Genomic DNA, 20,680 nt, shown 5'->3' on the forward strand with positions numbered 1-20,680 from the left:
ACTATATCTTTTCAAGGACTCAGACACACATGTGGTCCCCAGTGCATATGGCGGAACATATCGTTCAATCTGTGAGTTCTAGTCATGAAAATCGGGGAGAATATTTTTGTAATGAAAGCACGTCCTTATGCTAAAAATAGGTATCGCGTCGATACTTTCCTTAGCCGCCATATCCTTAATATAAATATTTTCGAACTTCTGGTTGACTTTGTACATTATATATATTGGTCAATCTATGAGGTTACTTAATGAAATTCAGAGATCATCTCTTTCTGGGAGCCACCATAAACCTTATAGCATTAACCTGCCATACAAATTGAAACTATCTAAATCAAATGTTTGTATGCACAACATTTTTGTTTGAAGAGATATCTTCACTCCCCGCCTTTTATGTTATACCCTAATTGAGTGTTATTTACTTGTTAATATTCTTATTTATTTTATGAACATAAAACAAGAAAAAACGTTAACTTCGGTTGCACCGATACATAATATTCCATATAAAAACATGATTTTGATCGGCTGGGCGAAGATTTCGCAAATGAAAAAGATTTTTAAACAAGGACTTGATTCCGATCGCTCAGTTTGTATAGCAAATGTATACTATTGTAATTCGATTTAAATAATCTTTGCCTTAAATAATAATCCATGCCATATTTCGTGAAGGTATATCGTCAAACTTTTTTGACTTTTTCCATACAAGCACTTGATTGATCGCTCAGTTTGTGTGGCAGCTATATCCTATAGTGGTCCAATGTCGGCAAAATTTCAGATCGATATCTCAAAAACTAACAGTAACAGACGGACGGACATAGCTAAATGGACTTAGCTCATCATTTATATATATTGTACAATATATAATATATAAGGTCTCCAACATATCCTTCTGAGTCTTACAAGATTCGTGGCAAACTTAATATATCCTGTTCGGGGTATAAAAATGCAGAAGAAGTTCAAATGACTAAAAGCCACAATTACTGCGCTTAAATGTATGCAGTATAGATATATTTATGGTATATATGTAATCACATATATGAATCGATAAAAATTTTCCAAATAGCATTACAAAAAATGTACTAGAAAATCCCTCTTAGTCGTTCCAGCACAAAAAAAAAACAAATTAAGATTGAGAATTTCAATTTGGAATATGGTGATTCAAAACTGTTCGATTACTTCGAAGTTCTATCGCGCACAAACCGTTACCAATAAGTTACTTATTTTCTACAAAGGACTAGCAGAGGTTTGTTCAGGAAAAAAGTAAGCAATAGATGCAGGCAGACAGAATTGGTACTTGCGAGTTAAAAAACATAACGGTCTTTGATAATGCAACGCAAATACTTTGCATTTTCAACGACAAAATGTGTGTCATTGTTGTAGATCCAATGAAAATGTGCTCTAAAGCCCGAAGGTGAAAAGCTATTGCTGCTGCAATGTTGGTGCCTCACTTGCTGTTTGGTTATTTACGCCATTATGTGTCAACAATAGAGTGTGGAAAAAGTGACAGAACGGCCAGAGAATGAGCACAATGTACAGAATTCTGCAGAGCAATTGCATAAGTGTAAACATACGCGCATTTAAAAAGTTTATTATGTGCGAACTCGTCGGGCGGTATGTATGTATGTTTGAGCAACAGTTATCACCGTTGACCTCACATGCCAATTATAAGTACGACAGTCTAACAAATACAGTTATATACATAAATACATATATACATGTGCATGTGCAAATGTAAAGGCTCCATTTTTATTTTGACAATGTGCATATGCGCTCATGTGTATGCAAACGTCTGCCGGGAACACCAGACTGTCACATCCATGCTGTGTATCAGTGCATCCACTTAGAACAATGTGGTTCGTATGTTCGTATTTATATATTTTATATGTTTGTTTGCCTGTCTATCTACTACCAATGTAGAGTAGGGTCCACTTCACTAGTGTGTAAATATACACACGCTTTAGATTTCTTGCTGCCGCGCACACACCCACGCTAGCACAATGCATATGTGTGTATATCTGAAAGCAAACATTTGCATCCTTACAGGCGCAAACAGCCAGCATTTAAATATCTGCCAATACATGTGTAACTGTTTGTCTGACTACTTAAATGCCTGACATGGCAGGCTCTGAAGCTCTCGGTCAATCCGCTCACGTACTGGTTGACCATAACAAACAGCTGCTACAACGACCATACACACATGGCTGGAATGCTACATTGGGTTATTGTTTCGAATGTTGCCACAGCTTTCTTTCTCTCGAAATATATGTGCACGTAAAATGGAAATGAAAATAGAAATGGAATTGTGCTTGTCGACTCTCGGCCTGTCTGTCGTTGAAGCCTGGTCAGCAAATCCTTCTTAGCGTTTACAATTTTCCATAATGATGATTGCATTTGCTATTATCAGTGCTTATGGTGACCATTTGCATAGCGGCCGGGCCTGTCAATGGATGCCATTCATGTTTTGTGAATGGTTATCGGTGTGAGAATATAAGAAATTGTTACTTAACAGCAAACGTTCACAATTATCTCTGGCCGCCAACTTGCTTGTGCCAAATCTGTGACTTAATGGCTGACTAATGGGCGATTTAGAAGCTTACAATGATCCCTGCAACCACACAATATTGCTTCCGAGTTCAATGTTATTCACTGGAGAAAATTTTAAAGCATTTAACTTCAGTCTGACATCGCTAAGTTGGACATTAGTTGCTCATCGATTCATTAAAGGGGTCGTGGAAGCATAAGTACATAATCTCATTCATTATAAGGACTTTGGAATGCAAAATGAAATAATTACGCTCGTGTTGTTAATAATTGTCTTCCAACACTTCATAGATTTCTTAAGTGAAATAATTTACAAAATGGAATAGAGGTTGCCTGGGCTTCGTTGTTTTCATAATTTGAATATATATTGGTAAAAGAACAAAAAGTCAAGAACCTGGTACCTCATTTTCATGATTTATAAATGTATATTTATGCATCATTATTAAATTTGTCGTTAAATCGACAAATATCATACCTTTCTTTTCTTGAATCGTGAGACTTCAAACCCTCCAACCTTAGTAAATAACGTTCACTGCCAAAAAGGTTGCTTACTTGGGTCAAAAATATTTGAAGTTATTCATTTCAGAACTATTTCTGTGCTTTCATTGCATCAATCAATACAATGTCGCGCGCCTACTCTAAACATTTTGTTTTGTTAGTTGTTAGTAAGTAGTACATTCAAAACTATATTTCTATATTACTATTATGTATAGTCGGCTCTGATTCTGTTGTTATATTTAAGCCTTCTTAATGACCCGTTGAAACTCGCTTTGTTTTTTTTTTTTAATTTGCGACCCAACCACTTTATTAATAACTAAAAGAGAGAGTTCATGTACCTATCATGGATTAAAAAGTTAGTTGTTTGCTGAGGTCATTTCTTCTGCTTTAGGCTATTTAACTTCCCACAGTGTTGCGCGCATGACTTCAGTACGAATATGTTAATCAGGCCAGGCTGATATCATTTTGCGCATTTTCGACAATTTTTCTAAAATAATGATTTAGAAGAATCCAAAATGGCAAATCACGCTTTGTCATTAGATAAGTTTCAGCATCTTTCGATGACGATGCAGCTGTACAACTGTAAATGTAAATATGTGTGTACATATTGCCAAAATGTGTCCGTCCAAGCGACTATAAATTATGGCTGCCACCGACGTTGTGGCAACAGTAGTCCTTGGCGGTTGCAAGTACTAACATACCCAGTTACTTTTATTAAGTCGTGAAATTCTGCTGGAAAACCATAAATAAGCCATGGATCAGCGAATTGTTCTCATTATTATGCTGTTCGCCGGTTGCCGTTATGCGAGTTGTGGCGCTAAGTTGTTTGAGCCAATCGACTACCAGGTTAGTATGCTTTAAAGCTCCATTCCGAAGGAAATTAATTTCATGCTCTGCCATATACCATAATCACGGCATCCAGGGTGACCTGTTTATTGGTTTGAAGAATCAGCAGCCACATAAACGCTACCAAAGCAGTGAGCCGAGGGAGCTGAACGCCATCCATGGAAAAAATGACAATGCGGACATATTCGACGAGCTGCAAGCTGATGTTTACGAAAACCTGGTGCGGCTAATGAAAGGTTGGTGCCCCACAGTATTTTGTTATTCTTAACTGAGTTATGCTCAACTGCGAATCTCTTTCAGAAATGCAAAACGAACACGAACGCTTGTCAATCCGTTATAAACCGAATTTAGGCAAACGCTCTCAGTTATACAATTTAGAGGTTTAACTTAAATAAAATAATCTGTAATACCATGAGATGGATAATGTAAAACGAGTAAAATGAGTAAGGCTTTGTAAAAACAAAATGTAAAAAAGTGGTTAAGTATTTAGTTCCATTAACTGGATTCATGTCTTTAGTTTTAGCGTTTGGAATATGCTTAAAATAAATTTGAATACATAATCTATATGTTGCAATATTTACATAATATATTTTCTCACAAGTGGCTTAGCTTATGCAGACTAATGGTTTAAAAAAGGGGTGGAGCATATTTCCCTTTCCTATGCACTTGTTTTTGGATAATCAAAGAGTATGCAGATGAGGGATAACCCACGATAACCCTTTCATAAAAATTAAAGCTCCTATGATCTCCGACATAGACACAAAATAGGAAGAGAAACTTTGTGCGAAAATTAGCATGTATACCTAATGCATTATATATACCTATATACATACCTAGTTATATGATATTTATATGTGGATGCACAACTGTAGACGCCAATATTCGACCATTTTGCAGGGTGCTAAGGTGTTGATAGCACAGCTTACACATCACACAGCTTGTATGTGGTATGTGGGCGTGTTGTTTGCGTGGGTATTAAATTGTAGCATTTTGAATAAACATACATACATTGCACACATATGTATAAAAATATAAACATGGTGCAAATGGGGTAAAAAAGTGTGTAATTAGAACTGCGAACAGCGGTGTGCTCGTACACTTGCACAAGTATAAGTATAATTTCCCGCGGTTACTTACATGCAAACACTTACATAATAAGCCACTAAGCAAGATATAATATTAGAAACTATGTTGGTTTACTGAAGTGGCCTCTATTTATTGGCTTTCAACTATTTTTTTTTACTATCATACAGTCTCACTCGCTCTATATTTCTCTCTCTCTCTCTCTTCCATTTGCCCCTTTTTTTGTGCAATGCGTGGATCAACGATATCCCGCGGGGAACTTAACACCCCGTTGACAAATTGACATTAATCACTATTGTTGCGAGATGATGTTGTTTGAATGGGCACCAATGTTTGTTGCTGTCCTTATTCTCTTTACTGTTGATTGATCTATTGGGTAGAGCTTAACTCGCACTATGGGAGCAGGTTGCATCTTTGCACGCGTTTGGAGAGCATATAAAAAGTTACTGCCGCCGGTCAGCAGACAACAGTTATCGCTGACGGTCGTAAAGAGCTTGTACACGGCTTTCAAATATAAAAATCACAAATTGGCAAAATAAATTTTGAATTACTCAGTGCTCTTCAAATGGGTGGCCTAAGGATTTTAACATTATTCTTATGCGCAATTTCTTACTATGTGCTTTGCAGCTGTAAATTTTCGAACAAATCAGGCTTTCAGGTAAGGCTTACCCTCATGTGTGTAAGTAAATATAGGTAAATATGTTGTAAATTGTTCTCGCTCTAACCGGGAAGATAAACCTATGGAATGGTCCCTAAGATGTTTACTACTTAATGGTATCAGCATTACATGGTTGAAATCACATTAACTGAGTGGATCTTTCAGAAGCAGGATTCCATCTGTGCACTGTGAAAAATGAATTCCTGCAGGCGATTTCGTGCCTTGCCCGTTTTTGAAGCCTGCGCTATGTCAAATAGATTGATAATTTGTTTTTGTGGAAAAAAGAATTGGTTTCACAATTTTCTCACAGTATTAACATTCCGAAGAGAAGATACAAACCGGGTGATTAAATATAACATTAAACCATTATTTTTTCTATTTCAGTTAAACGATTATCACAACGCCTTTCGACACTCTATTGCCGCTCTTCGGCGTACGACTGATAATTTTCGAGGACCGTTGCGGGAGAAACGTTCACAAAAATATGAGAATTTCGTGCAGTATCCTAGCAGAGAAGTCGAAATTACACCTCATCTGGGATTCGATCGTATACCTTTCAACGACTACAATCGTATAGTGAGCGCCCTAAAAGGTGCAGTGATCGTCTCTAATCTTACACTTTAAGAAAACTCGTTTTCAATTTTTCTCAATTCACAGAAATGTTGCGTACACGTGACGAAAAACCCGTTATGTTGCGCCCTCGACCGGGTCGACGTTCTGCCGTTGAGGAATCTCCGCTTTGGCAATACTTCATAGATGAAGCTGACAACTTGGGCCCCGGCACGTCTGATACTGTGGCCATCGTAGGCGAAGAGGATGACGCGCTAACGGACACATCATTGAAGAAGTCGGCGCCTTTCAAGCCGCGACTCGGGAAACGCGGAAATAAGTTCTAAAATTTGAGTGAATTGTTAGTGGCGTTGCCGTACTTATGCGCACCGAATCGTTGGCGTATGAGCACTGAGTGGGCGATGTGTCAGTTGACAGTGCGTTGCCGGTGAGGCTTGCGTGTTGCAAAACACATCTCTGGATATGTAAATATTTTTTGTTTCCTTTGATTGGTGCACATTGCGGTTGAGCGGCTATGTGGTCTTAATGGTTTTACTAGTTTGTAAAGGCTTTTGGTTGGCGACCAACAATAATAAATTTCACGTAACCCACACACACATACTTACTACATACGAATATTCAACAAATTTATAAAGAAAATAAAAAAAAAGTTTATAGATGCCAATAATGTTAAAAAGGCAAAATTTTTAGCTGATATTTTGGAACAATTTCCAAAGTTATGTGGTTAATTAAAACTTTCGCTTGATCCTTATTGTAAATTTTTAACGAAGCCTCTAAAATATCTATGTATGTTAACTAGAACATAAATATTTAATATAATAAATACTTCCACACAAAACTAACGAATTTAATAATTAATACATACGAATAATCCATCAAATAGTATAAAATGCCGACGACCATATATACTTGTATATTTATGTACATGTCGGAAAGAATTCAAATAGCTTAAAAGTATTTGCATATTTATATTATTGAATAAAAACTACTTTTACTTCCCATTATAATGAATTTTACATTTTTTTTTCTGGTAAATCCTAGTAAAATAAATCTGGTCATAATATTTGGGGAACACAGTGTGAGAAGAAATACATTATTAAACTCTAAACCTTAGTTGAAACCCAACAATTTCTATTGGTATTAAATATATATCACACCGATCTTACTAGTGGTTGGTTAGACGCTTATTTTCTAAATCCAATGGTAAACGAGGAAGATTCTTTGCTTAAGTAGAAAGCTCTAAAACATGTTCCTACGTGTGAGTAGATTAGGATCTTTAATTTGATTAAGATTATCGCATTATTATGCGCCTTCTCTAAAGTCATCTACCACCACTTTACTAATGTGGATGGAAGCGAAGAACCGCTTGGGCCGCGAAACACCCAGAAGGCATCGTCGGAGATTATATAAAATACGAGTATATATATGTATATCATCAGCATGACGAGCTGAGTCGATTTAACCATGTCCGCTTGTCCATCCCTCAGTTTATGAGATATGGATCTGAAATTTTGAACATATCCTTTTCTCCCCATTTGAAACGTTCGAAATCAAGTGATAGAAACGAATCTTTTGTATTTGTGAAGGGTATTCTAGCTTCGGTCAAACCGCAGTTAACGTTTTTTCTTGTTTTTATTAAAAATGAGGCAGCAACATAGGGATTTGCGAGCTACAACCGAGAGGCTAATTTCGAAAGCGGTGCTCAGCCAGGAGTCGCCAGTCGGCTGGCCAGGTGAACAAAAAGAAAGCAAAATAAAGAATCGGTAAAGAGCGAAAAAGGGTTAAATGGTTAAATGGTAATATAAACGCATAAAGTGCAGTTGCGTGTGGATTTGTGAAGAATAATAAAGCCATGCCCAGCAGGTGGCTGCCAGCTGCCATTGAATGTGCAAAAAAACCGGCGAGTTTGGCTTACGCGCCCAGGAACCTGTACTGAACCAATATATTGGCAGATATGCACGCACACACATCTCGGTAAATCACGAATGTGTGCCACACGAATGAATAACAAGAACTAAGCCATTTAGGAACGATTGATTGATCTATTGTTTGCGCTGCGTGGATGTGGGTTTCTTTTTTGTAAAAGCGATGAAAGCGACAAAAACTATGCCATTATGCTACGCTGCTAATTGTACGGGAAAGACTTACGGACCAAAGGTGCATAAAAGACCGCATTGGACCGCCTAAGCAGTGCCACACAAAAGCTTTTGATACATTTTACACCTAGCGGGTCACTTTTCGAATTGACGGAGAGATATATAGCGGCTTTTATATGTACGTAATTATATTCTTTCGATGACCTCGATTCACTCATAGCAATTTTATCGAAAGAGTTTCAGCGGGTTAGATCAACGCATGGATTTTCAGCGCGATTACCTTTTCAATGTTATTGTTTGCACAGGACGTTCGCATAATTGGCAAGCAATTTAACTTCATTAATTTGTTCACATTTCACTCGAATATGCTGCCATAACCTAGCCTATTATAAAGGACGAGGTTGTCGTTAATGTTCAAAGTAAAGGTTTTTACGTGTGATATTAGATTCGCTGAATTTTTTTTTACAATTTTTGTGGTTCTGTGGTATATCTTGAAATATTCAGTACCTGATATAAATTTTGCCACACCGGGTGACAACTGGATTTTATAATATAACAAATTGGCATCAATTAGGACTCATTTAGGTCTCCAGAACCGAATAAATGGTTCACCAGATATCCATCGCTTTTTTCGCCCTTCCACAGAACGAGGTCCAAATAGTAGCAAATTGCAAGAACGATATATAACCAAGATCAGCGCTTGTCACTGGCTCAGATTTCTAATAAATTCACAGCTATTACCCCCTTTTGGCGGGAGCAGTACATCTGTCTATAATCACGGAATGATGACGCTGCAGGAACAGTCGGTTGCTCATCACACACGTTCAGCCGCTCAACAGTGTTTGCCAACGCTGGTGCACATGTAGCTGTTGTTATTGTTGCGGTAATTGGTTGTGATTGTCATGGCGTAAATAATGTCCTGCGGCGCTGCTAAATACACGAAGGCCAGCACGGCAACAAGACAATTTGACGGTCAGTGTGTCAGCTGAGCAACAAATTGCCATTAATCACAATTGCCTCGAATGTGCCTCGCAACCTGCTGTGTTCTTGCTTTTTGTTCTCTCCATTGTTAATACCGTTTATTAATGCTAAAGCGCGAGAAAGTGGATTAACACGTCAAGAAATAACAAATTATTTAGCATCTAATCGTTTGTTGTTCTTCCTTCTCGACATTAAGAACAATAAAAATCGGATTGTCTCTTGAAAGTATAAAAATCAACAATCTCATAGCACATTCATCAGTCGCCGTCAACAATCGATTTGGTGCACTTATTCGTCTCCGATTGTTCTGCGACCAAGCTAAAGTTAGCGCTACTCGATATTCAGCAAGCGATACAAGCGTGCCGGGCGAATTAGTTTAGTTACTTATTTGGTTTGCCATGAGCAATTTAAGTGTGTTCAGTTTGCTTCTCATTTTCGCTGCTTCCTGCTACGTTTCTGGCGGTACCGAGGCAGCCAGCAAGCATGACGATGACTTTCTGCAGGTAAGTGCCATCGATTGATATGGGGATAAGTAATTGCCGTTCATTCTGCTTCTTGTCACGCTCAGCTCACAAAGTAGACGCAACGTCGACGTAAACGATACCGTGGCTGCACCCTTTGCCAACCAATTTCCCCAATTTCCGAGTTTTCATTGAACGCAAGTTAGTTTCGTTTGTGATTTGCAAAGTTATCACTCGTAATTAAGTGCAGTAAGAAAATAAACTCCAAATTAAATACGGTCTGTGACAATATATTTGTTGGTACGTTGCATACACATTCGAATGAACCGCAATGAACAGACTGGGTTGTGATAACACGTTGAAACGAGAATTTAATTGTTGTTAAGCATACTAATATCTGTTATTATTTAGTTTTTGTAGGCTTTAGTTCTTGCTCTTATTTTAAGTTAGGAGAGTGCATTTACTGTCCATGCATACCTATACCATATATAATATATACCAAGAATTTGATCATGGTTTGTGGGTTGTTACTTGAGAATTTATTCACAGATGGACGAAACGGCCAACTTGACTAAATATTTTAACGATTCCTTCAAGATGCTACAAGTAATTTGTTTGCGATTGAAACACACCCACTTTAATATACACTGCGGCTAAGAAAACAAATTCACCGAGCTGCAGTAAAAAAACTTTGAGCATTGCTTGAGTAAGTGAAAGTGAGAGTAAATGTTAATCCCTAAATTCCAGATTCGGCAACAGTGGCACTGTTGGCTGCTTTTTCCTTTTGTTCGTTCCTGTTGTTGGCCGGTAACTTTGAGTCCTCGACATGAGTTGAGCTTTAGCATTGAAAGTTTTCAAGTGACTTCCGACGTGAAAGCTTTGCTTGCTTGTAACTACTTTGTTCTGTTAACGGTTTGTGGAATGTTGGGTAACTGTGATTTGTCTACATTGAAACTCATACGAAAGATACTTTGTAAGCTTGTTTGCTTGTTGCAGCGTATACGCCATGCTTCACATGTGTTGCAAAAATTTTGTTTCAAGAGTGTTGCAAATGAGCATTGCAATTTTTGAAATAAAAGAGCAGCAGTAGAATTTGAGTATACTTATTGCTTAGTAGATTTCTAATCATCTTATTTAACTCGAAAGCAGTCTGACTTTGCATCTTCCCAAAATACCCGATGACATTTAATATATATTCGAATTTACAGCCAACCGTTAAAATGGCTTAGCAACGCCATCCGCGGTGGCACATTATAAACTCCTAACTTTTATGCGAGGGCAGCAGAGAAAACAGAGCAGCAAATGCTGCCACATTCTCAATTGAATGCACGAATGAGGCAAAAAAAAGAACACAACTAAGATTTATATAAACTCCAACACTAGTGCGTCACAGGTCGTAAAATGGAGATGAAATAATCCACATTGATATTATTACGGCTAACTGAAATAATCAGTGCCAGTGCTTTCTACCAGGAATTCATGAGCGTTCAATCCGTGCCTTTACTAAAATTTGAATTACAAATAACTGTTCTCTTCATAATGAACGTTTTCGTACAATTTCTCCACCGGAGGAAGAAATTCGAATCTATTGAGAATTTTATATACATTTATAAGTTAATACCAAATCTTGTCTAAGGACAGAAGTCCCCCATCAAATTTGAAACTCTCATTTTCTCTGCTAAATTGATCTTCTTTATGAGGGAAGACCCGTGCCGCTGAGTGAACAAATATATGAACAACGTTAACTGTTCATCTTCTTCGGGTGGCTTATAAAATTCCGTGACAGAATGTGAACAACTCTCTCTCTCTTCTCTCTCTTTCTTGGATTTCTTACCAAATATATTCTATTATCAGTATTTAGGTTTTCTAATGACAAACTTTGCTCTCTCATGCAGTTGGAAATTTACTGCCAACTTTCGAAGTAGTCGTCGCAAAACTTTTTAATCTATTCTATGCCAAAAGTATAGCATACAGTGTAATATCTTCATTTGAAGGTTTTAGGACGCTTCGCTAATAGTATATCTTTTCATTAAAAGGGAAATTTTCTACTCTGGTTGAGTTTGGAAGAGGTAGCCAAAGTTACTATTTTCAAGATCAAGCATATCTTAAACAATTTCCCAATTTTCTCTTTCACAGCTTATTTTGTGTTCGATTTATCGAAAGGTTGTGTGAAAGGCAGGAATGGAAAGTCATATTGCTCTCTGATCCACAGATTTGCATGCTAGGAAAGGAAGAGGGGCTAAGTTTGGGTATAACCGAAAGTTTTATATTCTCACAAGTTTCAAAACACTAAGCCGGGGAAATAGTTTAGGTGAAGGGTAGATGTAGGAGGCTAAATTTTATACGTTGAGTAGATTCGCAAAAGGTTAACCAGAGAGGTCTAGGGCTATTTCATTGATATTTAGCGGTAAAGCACATTATGTTTGAGAAACAAACATAACTGTTTAAACACAGATATCTCTATATCGGTTATATTAGAGGAAAGTCATGACTGATGCCTTAACTTTTGGTATTCTTAAAGAATAATCGAGAACATGTTTTCACACAATTTTAAAAAGATAAAGATTCACGCACTGACCGACGTATTCGGCATAAAGTCTGCTAGAATAACAAAATTCTTTAATATACTCGTAGTATATGGTAGTTGAGTCGTGGATCAGTTTCACAAATTTTCGTAATTAAGCTGTAGTATATAGTGGAATATGGGGCTAGGGTGAGTATAGACCAGATTTACTCTCTTGTTGTCACAAGTGCATACTATCGGCAGCTGACTGTAGTAAACCTTTTTATGCAATTTTATCATACTAACTGCGTTCAGATTTTGTTATAGTGGTTTCTTCTAAAAAATGCGAATAATAGCTTTGTCCTCACTTTAAATTGTCACGTGATACTTCCCTCGCCCAGCTAAATTATCTAAATTTCCTCAGGACAAATCTTTTTGACCCTTCTTACGACAGCGTGAAAATAGGTAAAATCGGATGATAACCTCGCCCACTCCCCATATAACAGTTTTGTTAAAAACTACTAAAAGTGCGATAAATCAATAGCTAAATGCACTAGAGACAATTAATTCAATACAGGATGGTACTCGAGGGCTTTATAGGAGCCGGTGTCACAATTGTGGCACCGCCCACCTTTAGGTGAAATCACATATCTCCGGAATTACTCGACCAATCTCAACCAAATTTAGTACATAACATTATTAGTAACATATTTATAAACGTTTCCATCTTATAATGTGAAAATGGGCGAAATCGGACTGCAACCAAGCCTACTTGTTAATTAATTAATTGTCCATATCGAACTATAATTGTTCAAGCCCATTGGTACCGAATATGGTAGACTTTTTACCAAAAATATTGGTCAGTCTGTCAGATATATTATTGCGATTTGGATAGAGTCTTTTCCCGATATTAATATGCCCGTATATTAAAAATGGATTAAATTGGTTCAATACTTCCGCCAGCCCACATATACTTAATATAAAGATTTTCGAACTCTCGGCTGACTTTATACCGTAAATATCGGCCAATATATAAGTTATCTTAATGAGAACGACAGAGCATTTTTTAATAATAAGGGGCATTTTTTCTGCTTAAAATAAAAATCGGGTGAAACCTTGCCATAGATCCCATATAACTAATATCAGGATGTTCGAACATCCGTCTGACATAACTCCATATACATATGCGGGTGATGGTATGTTAGGTACCCTAATGAAAGCAGCAATTTATTATTACCTCCCTCAACCCCAAATATATTTATAATGATTTTCGTTATACTAACAAAGCTTATATCGAATATGTCGTTCAGTGTGTAGGTATTTCCTGCTTTATAGTTGTTCAGTTCTTTATAGTGATTTCTGTTTTTCTGTGATATATTAACGAAAATGAATGGATAAGTTTTCTTAAAAAGTATGCATTTATCGCTGAATATAAATGGAAGTAGTGTACAAGGTTGTAGACCTTGGTCTAAACCCCATATATCTAATTTAATGAATTCTGATCCTCTGGATGACGTTCCCACATAAACTCAATATATTAAATTTAGCCCCTTCGGTTAAGTTTATATCACATATATAAAGTTGTCAAATATCTCCCTTCCGCTTTTTTGTTCTTCATTCAATGCTTTATAAAAAGTGTTACAGTGATCGGATTTAGTTAAAATATGCGCCGTTTTGTTCTATGATCTGTTTCCATCTAGACGGCAACTTCATAATACCTTCCTCGTAGAAGTCCCCCTCCTTATTTGCGAAGAATTCGGACAGCCACTTTTCACAAGCCTCTTTTGAGTTCAACTTCACACCACTAAGGGCATTCGCCATGGACAGGAACAGGTGGTAATCACTTGGCGCTACGTCCGGGCTATATGGTGGATGCGATAAAACCTTCCATCCGAGCTCCCGTAGCTTCTGACGAGTCATCAACGAAGTGTGTGGTCTGGCGTTATCCTGGTGGAACACTACACCCTTCCTGTTGGCCAATTCTGGACGCTTCTGGTCGATCGCCTGCTACAAGCGGTCCAGTTGTTCGCAGTAGATGGTAGAATTAAGCGTCTGGCCATATGGGAGCAGCTCATAGTGGATGATTCCCTTCCAATCCCCCCAAACACACAGCAAAACCTTCCTGGCCGTCAATCCCGGCTTGGCCACTGTTTGGGACGATTCACCGGCCTTCGGCCACGACCGTTTTTGCTTGATATTGTTGTATGTGATCCATTTTTCGTCGCCAGTCACCATCCGCTTCAAGAATGGGACGAGTTCGTTCCGTTTCAGCAGCATATCGCAGGCGTTGATTCGGTCCAGAATGTTTTTTTGCGTCAAATTATGCGGCACCCAAACATCAAACTTTTTTTTGTATCCAGCCTTCTGCAGATGGTTCAAAATGGTTTGGTGACTAACTCCCATCTCCTGGGCGATGTCACGAGATGCCATATGCCGGTCTAACTCGATGTATTCCATGATTTGATTGGTATTTGTCGTCACAGGTCTTCCGCCGGCTGGCTTATCCATGGTGTCGTTTTCACCGGCTCTGAATCGTCGAAACCATTCCTCCGCGGTTCGAGGTGATAGAGTACCATCCCCCAAAACACCATTAATCTCACGGAACGTTTCTCTAGCGGATTTGCCTTTAACGAAGGAAAACTTTAAAATAGCGTGAATTTCGGCGTTAGTGAACTCCATGTTTACACGTCTATAACTGTTGAACGCAATATCCAAACTAATCACGCATAGCATTGTTTTGTAGGTTATGTCAAGACCTTTCAAATTATGTATAGTGTTGCCAGATACGAGCTCTGTAGCGCTTTGTACATAGCCGCGAAATTCAAAAGACAAACAAGCGGAAGGGAGATATTTGACAACCTTATATCTCATATGAAAATGATTCAATATAATTTTAGCTGACGCGAAGAAAAATGTAGCAATAAAGCTAAGTCGGTCTATGAACTTCAATATAAGTCAAGAAGACACCAAATTTTATTACAATTTATTCACGATTTCGTCGAATAATGAATTCAGTGAACGCAACTGAACATTTGTAAAAAAATTCGTTATAGGTATTGAGGTCCGAATATTCCTTATCTGGGGACTTAAAAAGTTGTGGTCTGATTTCGATTTTTTGGATGTAATATGGTAAACTTTAGAAGCGTTATTTCTGAGAGGTTTTATTCTAAAAACTTCGCTGGTGCTTGATTTACACATATACTATAAAATGATAGAAGCAGAGAAAATTTAATAGCACTTTATAGGTTTTTGATTAACAGCATTTTGTGGCCGTGGCAAAAAATGAAAAAATTGTAGTATTAATCCAGAGAAAAACTGCGCGTTTATTTTATACATTAGTATTTCTTGCCTTTCAACTACAGCAGCCATAATCATTGCTTTTTTGCCTCGTTTTAGGCTATAAATTTCGGAAAATTGCCGAATAGCGCAAAACCGTATACACCCATACAAGAACAACAAAAACAGCTAAAGCATGAAAAATTTCAGACACAGTTTGGTAAGCGGTCGATGTTGGCTTCAGAGGCCGCCACAGCAATTGCACCATCCACCATGAGGACACGTCAGAAGCGCTCTCAGCATGCTCTGGCCACGACAGAAGAGTATCTGAAAAGCATGCCGACGTATACCTACAACTTGGCATTGCTTAATATAATGCAAAATTTAAGAAGTGAGTACAATATTAAGTAACAATACCTAACACTAAAGTAGCAAAAAATAATGAGAAAATACTTTTGTAAAGTATAAGGTATACAAGTAGAGTGTCTCGACCGCGAGTAAGTAGGAATAAAACTTAATTTACTAGAGGAAACAGTAAGTTACCACAGAGTAGAGTTTTGCTCCTTTCGAGTAGAGGTTGGTGATTTGGGCTTCTGAAAGTCATATCTGCAGGTCTTGAAAGCTAAATCTGTTTGATCTATATAGAATATATATAGAAAATCGAAACAAGCAGCGTTCGTATGCTAAAGCTTAAAATATGCCATCTAAAGGCGAATTACATGATTCAGAAAGCTTCTAATAAATCTGGTTTATTCGGAGTAAAAGCGGATCTTTGCAGCCACATATCGATTCGTGTACTTGAGTTGGATATGTCACTGTGTGCTTAACCACAAACCGTCTGGATTCACTCCGAACCTCGAAGGTTCTTCCAAGTGGAAACTCAGATGTCCTTTGTCTATAACAAATATTTACAGTTGCTTGTTGTTTGGCAAATTGTTAGACACCTTCACACATTGGTTCTTACTTTTAGCAGTGTTGTTGTTCACTGCACGATAAACTGCTGACCACAAGTTCTCTCACATGTGTGTGCATGTGTGCGTGTCCATTTGAATTTGTTGATTTTCCCTCCTGCTTGCAGGGCAACTTTCCGACATCGAGTTGGCGCGTTTGCGTTCGCGCCTCAGTCGCAGCGCTGCTGCGGATTTACAATTGTTCAATGAAATCTACAACAATAATAACAACAATGGAGAGTACCCTGGCGAGACAGACAGCGGCAAAAACAACGACGGCGTTGGTTTAGCCCACGGTGACACCGACAATGGCATTGGCGTGGGCGAGGCGGGTGGTGTTGGTAGTGCCGCTAATGACATGCTTGCCAATGACATTGAGGATCTTAGCGTGCCGTGGCAATTGGCGGCGCGAGTCAGCAAAAAGTCCTCAGCACTATACAAGCCGCGTTTGGGCAAACGCACGCAAAAACAACAACAACCAGCAGCATGCAATTAAAGCGTAGCGCCGAGGGGAGTGCGGCAATCGATATCGCAGTAGTGCGTAGATACGAAGGGCAACCGGTAAGTGCATGAACGACATTTATACTCATGTTGCAAGGTTACAATCGCTTGTTTGTTTGTTTAGAGTATTCAGTTTTGAGGCGAGCGAGTTGAATTGAGGGTCAGCACAAGTGGTTTGGACACGGACATTCTGATTCAAATCCAATTGGAACATTATATTATCAACATACCCCCGACATGTGAAGGCATGCAACTCAATGGAGTATGTATGTGTTGAAACAGTTGTGAGAGTAGCGTTAAAACTGAATTTAAAACTTTTTTTTTGGTATATACGAGAGGTACCAGGACGTTGTTATTTATTTACCTTAGCATATTATGTATTCCTAAATGTTGATTAAATATGAAAAAATGTGATTTAGACAAATTTTATACTCATACATAAGTATTTTATCCAAATGCACTCATCATAATGTAAAAGATTACATAAAACGCGATGTTTGGATCTTTCTAGTCAACAATTAAGGGTGTGCCTCCTTTCGCTTGGGAATTGAATGGCTTAGTCGTTATATGAGATTAATTTAAGGTTAGCAAAAAATAATTTATATTTGTTGCGGTTAACAATAATGCTCAGAAGAGCTACGCAGAGCGAAGGGGGAAGAAGCTCACACGCGCAAAATAAAAATTATGATTCGTTGGTTGGCATATGTACGTGATGGATTTGCTGGGTGGCTGGTAGAGGTTGCAAAATAGAATAATGTAGCTGTATGTATAACCTAGTGTGGCTCGTAAATGTATTTGAGATGATATATTTAGCTTGTCGAAATACATATTTTACTGTTAATTATTCATACGTGGAACTCTGGTGAGTTGGCTAGCCTTAATGCTTTTGAGTTGAGAAAAATAAGTGTATAAAAAACGGTTTAAATATAAATAATACCAGGTTTAATTGCAACTTCTAGCTAAATAGCATATACTTACGTCAGTTAAGCGTGGGTGCGTGACAGAATATCAGAAATTATGTTATGCATACTGCACTACGGTACAGCACTTTGATGCAAAGTAAAAGTCTCTAATCTATTGTGTATGAGTCCCGGAACAAAAACTTGAAATAACAGTATCCCATCCATAATTGAGCATTTCTAATCAAAAATACCGTTGCTTTCCTGATAGTCTAAAGTTGACAATGAAGCTTCCAGAGAAGGGCCAATAATGAGAGTGCGTATAAAAATACATCTGAGCGCAATACCATGCAATGAGGACTTCAATTACCCGCCGGGATTTATGTTGATATGTATGTATATTGTTGATCTGAACTTAACTAATGCTCCTTTAATTTCATTTATTAAGTTTTTGTTGCACTAATTATTGATATTCGTAGTTCATTCATTTTTTAATTTTCAAATATAAAATTTTTAAGTTACTAACAGGGTGACAACACATTAAACGTTAGTTTTAATCATTATTTAAGTCATAATTGTCATGGTAATGTAATGGTAATTGCTATTTGAAATGTGATATGAAATGAATACCCTCAGCGAAGCTTCATCCTGACGGTGCAAACAATTACCATGGCGCATACAGCCACACTTATGCGTTATGTATTTGCAGCAGCATCTTACAGTTAGTTGAAATGTTTGTGTGTGGGTTCGCGTAAATATATGAGCCGTCTGGTCGCCAACTTGTGTCTGGATGTTAATGTTTTGAAAGCTTATCCTTACGGTTATATTTGCGCAAATTGCTCGTACGCACCGCTACACACACAGAGACACTCATGCAGAAATATATGCGCTTGCGGTGTACGTAGAATAATTTATGGTGAAATATTATTTAATGCCGCTTAAAAGGCGCATCTTGGCGTTGTCCGCTGCAGTTAATATTTATTTTATGCTCACCCACAAACTCATACATCCCACTCACACACATATGCACACACACTCAGAAAGCGCATTCTAATATTTATATTAGCGACATTGCTTACAGGAAGATTTGTGTGAGCAAGTGGCGCGGATTTATATAAAGTTACTTGTTTATGGTTATAAATAGTAAACAATATTTTTAGAATTTTGTCGACGTCAATACGTGGGGGCATATTGCGTAATATTGTTTTCGACTAAAGTTGAGCTGCAGAGTGCATTAGTCATCGACTTCATACCGATACTTATATAGGACACTAAGCGTACGAATTAGGCATCTAGAAGGCATTATAATAATAAAGTGAATATTGCAGTATTTTGATTCGTAGGCAAAGGGAAGTGGAGAGAAATCGAAGCTTAAAAATTGCATGTTAAAATCGGAGTTTCCACTACACCATGCTTATAATAGCTCCTGGAAAATTTGAAATTAAAAATAGCGTTTTTAAAGTAAATTTTTGTAATTAAAACTAAATGTGCGCCAAAAATAGATGTACATTTTCAATATCAATGAGCTAGGCTTCTCAAGAAGCCACCTTTACTGCGAAATTTAAATAGGAAACAGTCTATAGCAAGCGAGTAGATGGCTGAGAGATGCGGAAAGCAGAAGCAGGCGAAATTCGAGTAATGGAAATTCAAACGTCGGCTTGAGTAAAACTTTACGAAAGCATTTATCCACGTAGAGTATGTATGTATGTGTGCACATGTGCTTTGTTACTTTCACCTCGAGATTCTACTCCGTCTGCCCCGGCGTAGTTGAATTCACCGCCCCATATCACGGCTTTCAGCGAAGTTCCAAGGCGAATGTCGCCAAAGGACACAGGCGCACGAGCACACACGTACTCACCAAGCAATGCATGAGCGAGCAGGTGACGAGGTGTAAGTACAACAAAAACAATGCTGCGAGCTTATTGCGTGGAAAATGTGTTACTTTCCGTCCTGCCCTGCACGAGAATAGTTATAAAAGGGAAATGTCAAAAGTTTACATATAATCCTTGCCTGGTTAAAAACACTTAGAGCTGACACGGAACGCCGAGGCTGCGTACGAACTTAAGGAAGGCAGCTGACTTCGCAGTAACCAGTTCATCAAATGTCCGTGCACACATACACTGATACACACACATGCAAATGTGTGTGTTCGAAGTCCTTATTTTGAGAGCAGCCGAATGCGTGCGTGTGTGTTTGTGAACTTTGCCTAGAGCAATCCAATATTGTGCCCGTACGGATGGATTTGATTGTGTGTGTGCAATAAAGAAAACTTTTTTCAATATTTGCACACATTTATAAAGGTAATAAAAAAGTTGATATATTTGCATGAATGGCGAGAAATTGGATTATTATTTCGCTTTTTATTTGTGTAGCCTCCGCCCATGAAAAAATGTGTTTTTCCAGTTGATTCAAGTCTCAACCGCACAAGCTAAGCATTTGTTAATCAAAAAGCCATTGGTCGGTTTTTTGCTTTTGCAGAGGTTTGCGCCTGTGGTGAGGCTTTCTTCCTAAGAACGACGAAAGTTCTGCTCAAAACCAAAATGGAATCGATACTATATGAATAGTTGGCGTTGTTACGCAGAAGGAATGATCAGAAATTTCAGCATTGAATGGATACCAAAAATATATATTATTTTTGCAATGCCATTCGTTTTTGAGTTTCCCGAAGACTAATGTTTGGACTCTTACTCCGTCTTAGACTTTTTATTTGTTCACACTTGTCATAATAAGTTTTAAAATTTCTCAATTATGTGCGCTCACCATACAATAAAATCCATTAAAAATTTGTTTTTTTTCGAGAGATTCCCACTAATTTAGAAA

At 37.9% G+C, this 20,680-nt stretch overlaps 4 protein-coding genes across 6 annotated transcripts in view; 3 read left to right on the forward strand and 1 right to left on the reverse strand.

Annotated features, from left to right (window-relative positions):
• Octbeta3R (Octopamine beta3 receptor) overlaps nucleotides 1-20,680 on the reverse strand; it is a 76,732-nt gene that overhangs the window by 19,421 nt on the left and 36,631 nt on the right. The window lies entirely within an intron of this gene.
• Nucleotides 3,591-4,458, forward strand: LOC106618399 (uncharacterized). Its single transcript, XM_036357535.2, has 3 exons — nucleotides 3,591-3,882; nucleotides 3,959-4,118; nucleotides 4,183-4,458. Exons 1-3 carry the CDS (start codon nucleotides 3,790-3,792, stop codon nucleotides 4,266-4,268), a joined length of 339 nt encoding a protein of 112 aa, XP_036213428.2. The 5' UTR covers nucleotides 3,591-3,789; the 3' UTR covers nucleotides 4,269-4,458.
• On the forward strand, nucleotides 5,441-7,189 carry LOC118679897 (uncharacterized). The gene is made up of 3 exons (XM_036357531.2): nucleotides 5,441-5,623; nucleotides 6,008-6,215; nucleotides 6,281-7,189. The coding sequence occupies exons 1-3, from the start codon at nucleotides 5,531-5,533 to the stop codon at nucleotides 6,517-6,519; spliced, it is 540 nt and encodes a 179-aa protein (XP_036213424.2). The 5' UTR covers nucleotides 5,441-5,530; the 3' UTR covers nucleotides 6,520-7,189.
• LOC106618398 (uncharacterized) lies at nucleotides 9,541-17,818 on the forward strand. Its single transcript, XM_014236136.3, has 4 exons — nucleotides 9,541-9,773; nucleotides 15,631-15,901; nucleotides 16,589-17,021; nucleotides 17,086-17,818. The coding sequence occupies exons 1-3, from the start codon at nucleotides 9,669-9,671 to the stop codon at nucleotides 16,954-16,956; spliced, it is 744 nt and encodes a 247-aa protein (XP_014091611.3). The 5' UTR covers nucleotides 9,541-9,668; the 3' UTR covers nucleotides 16,957-17,021; nucleotides 17,086-17,818.

The sequence above is a fragment of the Bactrocera oleae genome, chromosome 2, assembly GCF_042242935.1.
Source record: "Bactrocera oleae isolate idBacOlea1 chromosome 2, idBacOlea1, whole genome shotgun sequence".
Lineage (NCBI taxonomy): Eukaryota > Metazoa > Arthropoda > Insecta > Diptera > Tephritidae > Bactrocera > Bactrocera oleae.

What these genes read in the sequence shown, in the direction of transcription:
- LOC106618398 (XM_014236136.3), top strand. Translation starts at nt 9,669, where the DNA reads ATGAGCAATTTAAGTGTGTTCAGTTTGCTTCTCATTTTCGCTGCTTCC. An exon ending in ATGACGATGACTTTCTGCAG is followed by an intron (nt 9,774 to 15,630) that starts GTAAGTGCCATC and finishes GCCTCGTTTTAG; the next exon opens with GCTATAAATTTCGGAAAATT. An exon ending in TATAATGCAAAATTTAAGAA is followed by an intron (nt 15,902 to 16,588) that starts GTGAGTACAATA and finishes TCCTGCTTGCAG; the next exon opens with GGCAACTTTCCGACATCGAG.
- LOC118679897 (XM_036357531.2), top strand. Translation starts at nt 5,531, where the DNA reads ATGGGTGGCCTAAGGATTTTAACATTATTCTTATGCGCAATTTCTTAC. An exon ending in CGAACAAATCAGGCTTTCAG is followed by an intron (nt 5,624 to 6,007) that starts GTAAGGCTTACC and finishes TTTCTATTTCAG; the next exon opens with TTAAACGATTATCACAACGC. An exon ending in TATAGTGAGCGCCCTAAAAG is followed by an intron (nt 6,216 to 6,280) that starts GTGCAGTGATCG and finishes CTCAATTCACAG; the next exon opens with AAATGTTGCGTACACGTGAC.
- LOC106618399 (XM_036357535.2), top strand. Translation starts at nt 3,790, where the DNA reads ATGGATCAGCGAATTGTTCTCATTATTATGCTGTTCGCCGGTTGCCGT. An exon ending in TTGAGCCAATCGACTACCAG is followed by an intron (nt 3,883 to 3,958) that starts GTTAGTATGCTT and finishes CACGGCATCCAG; the next exon opens with GGTGACCTGTTTATTGGTTT. An exon ending in CCTGGTGCGGCTAATGAAAG is followed by an intron (nt 4,119 to 4,182) that starts GTTGGTGCCCCA and finishes AATCTCTTTCAG; the next exon opens with AAATGCAAAACGAACACGAA.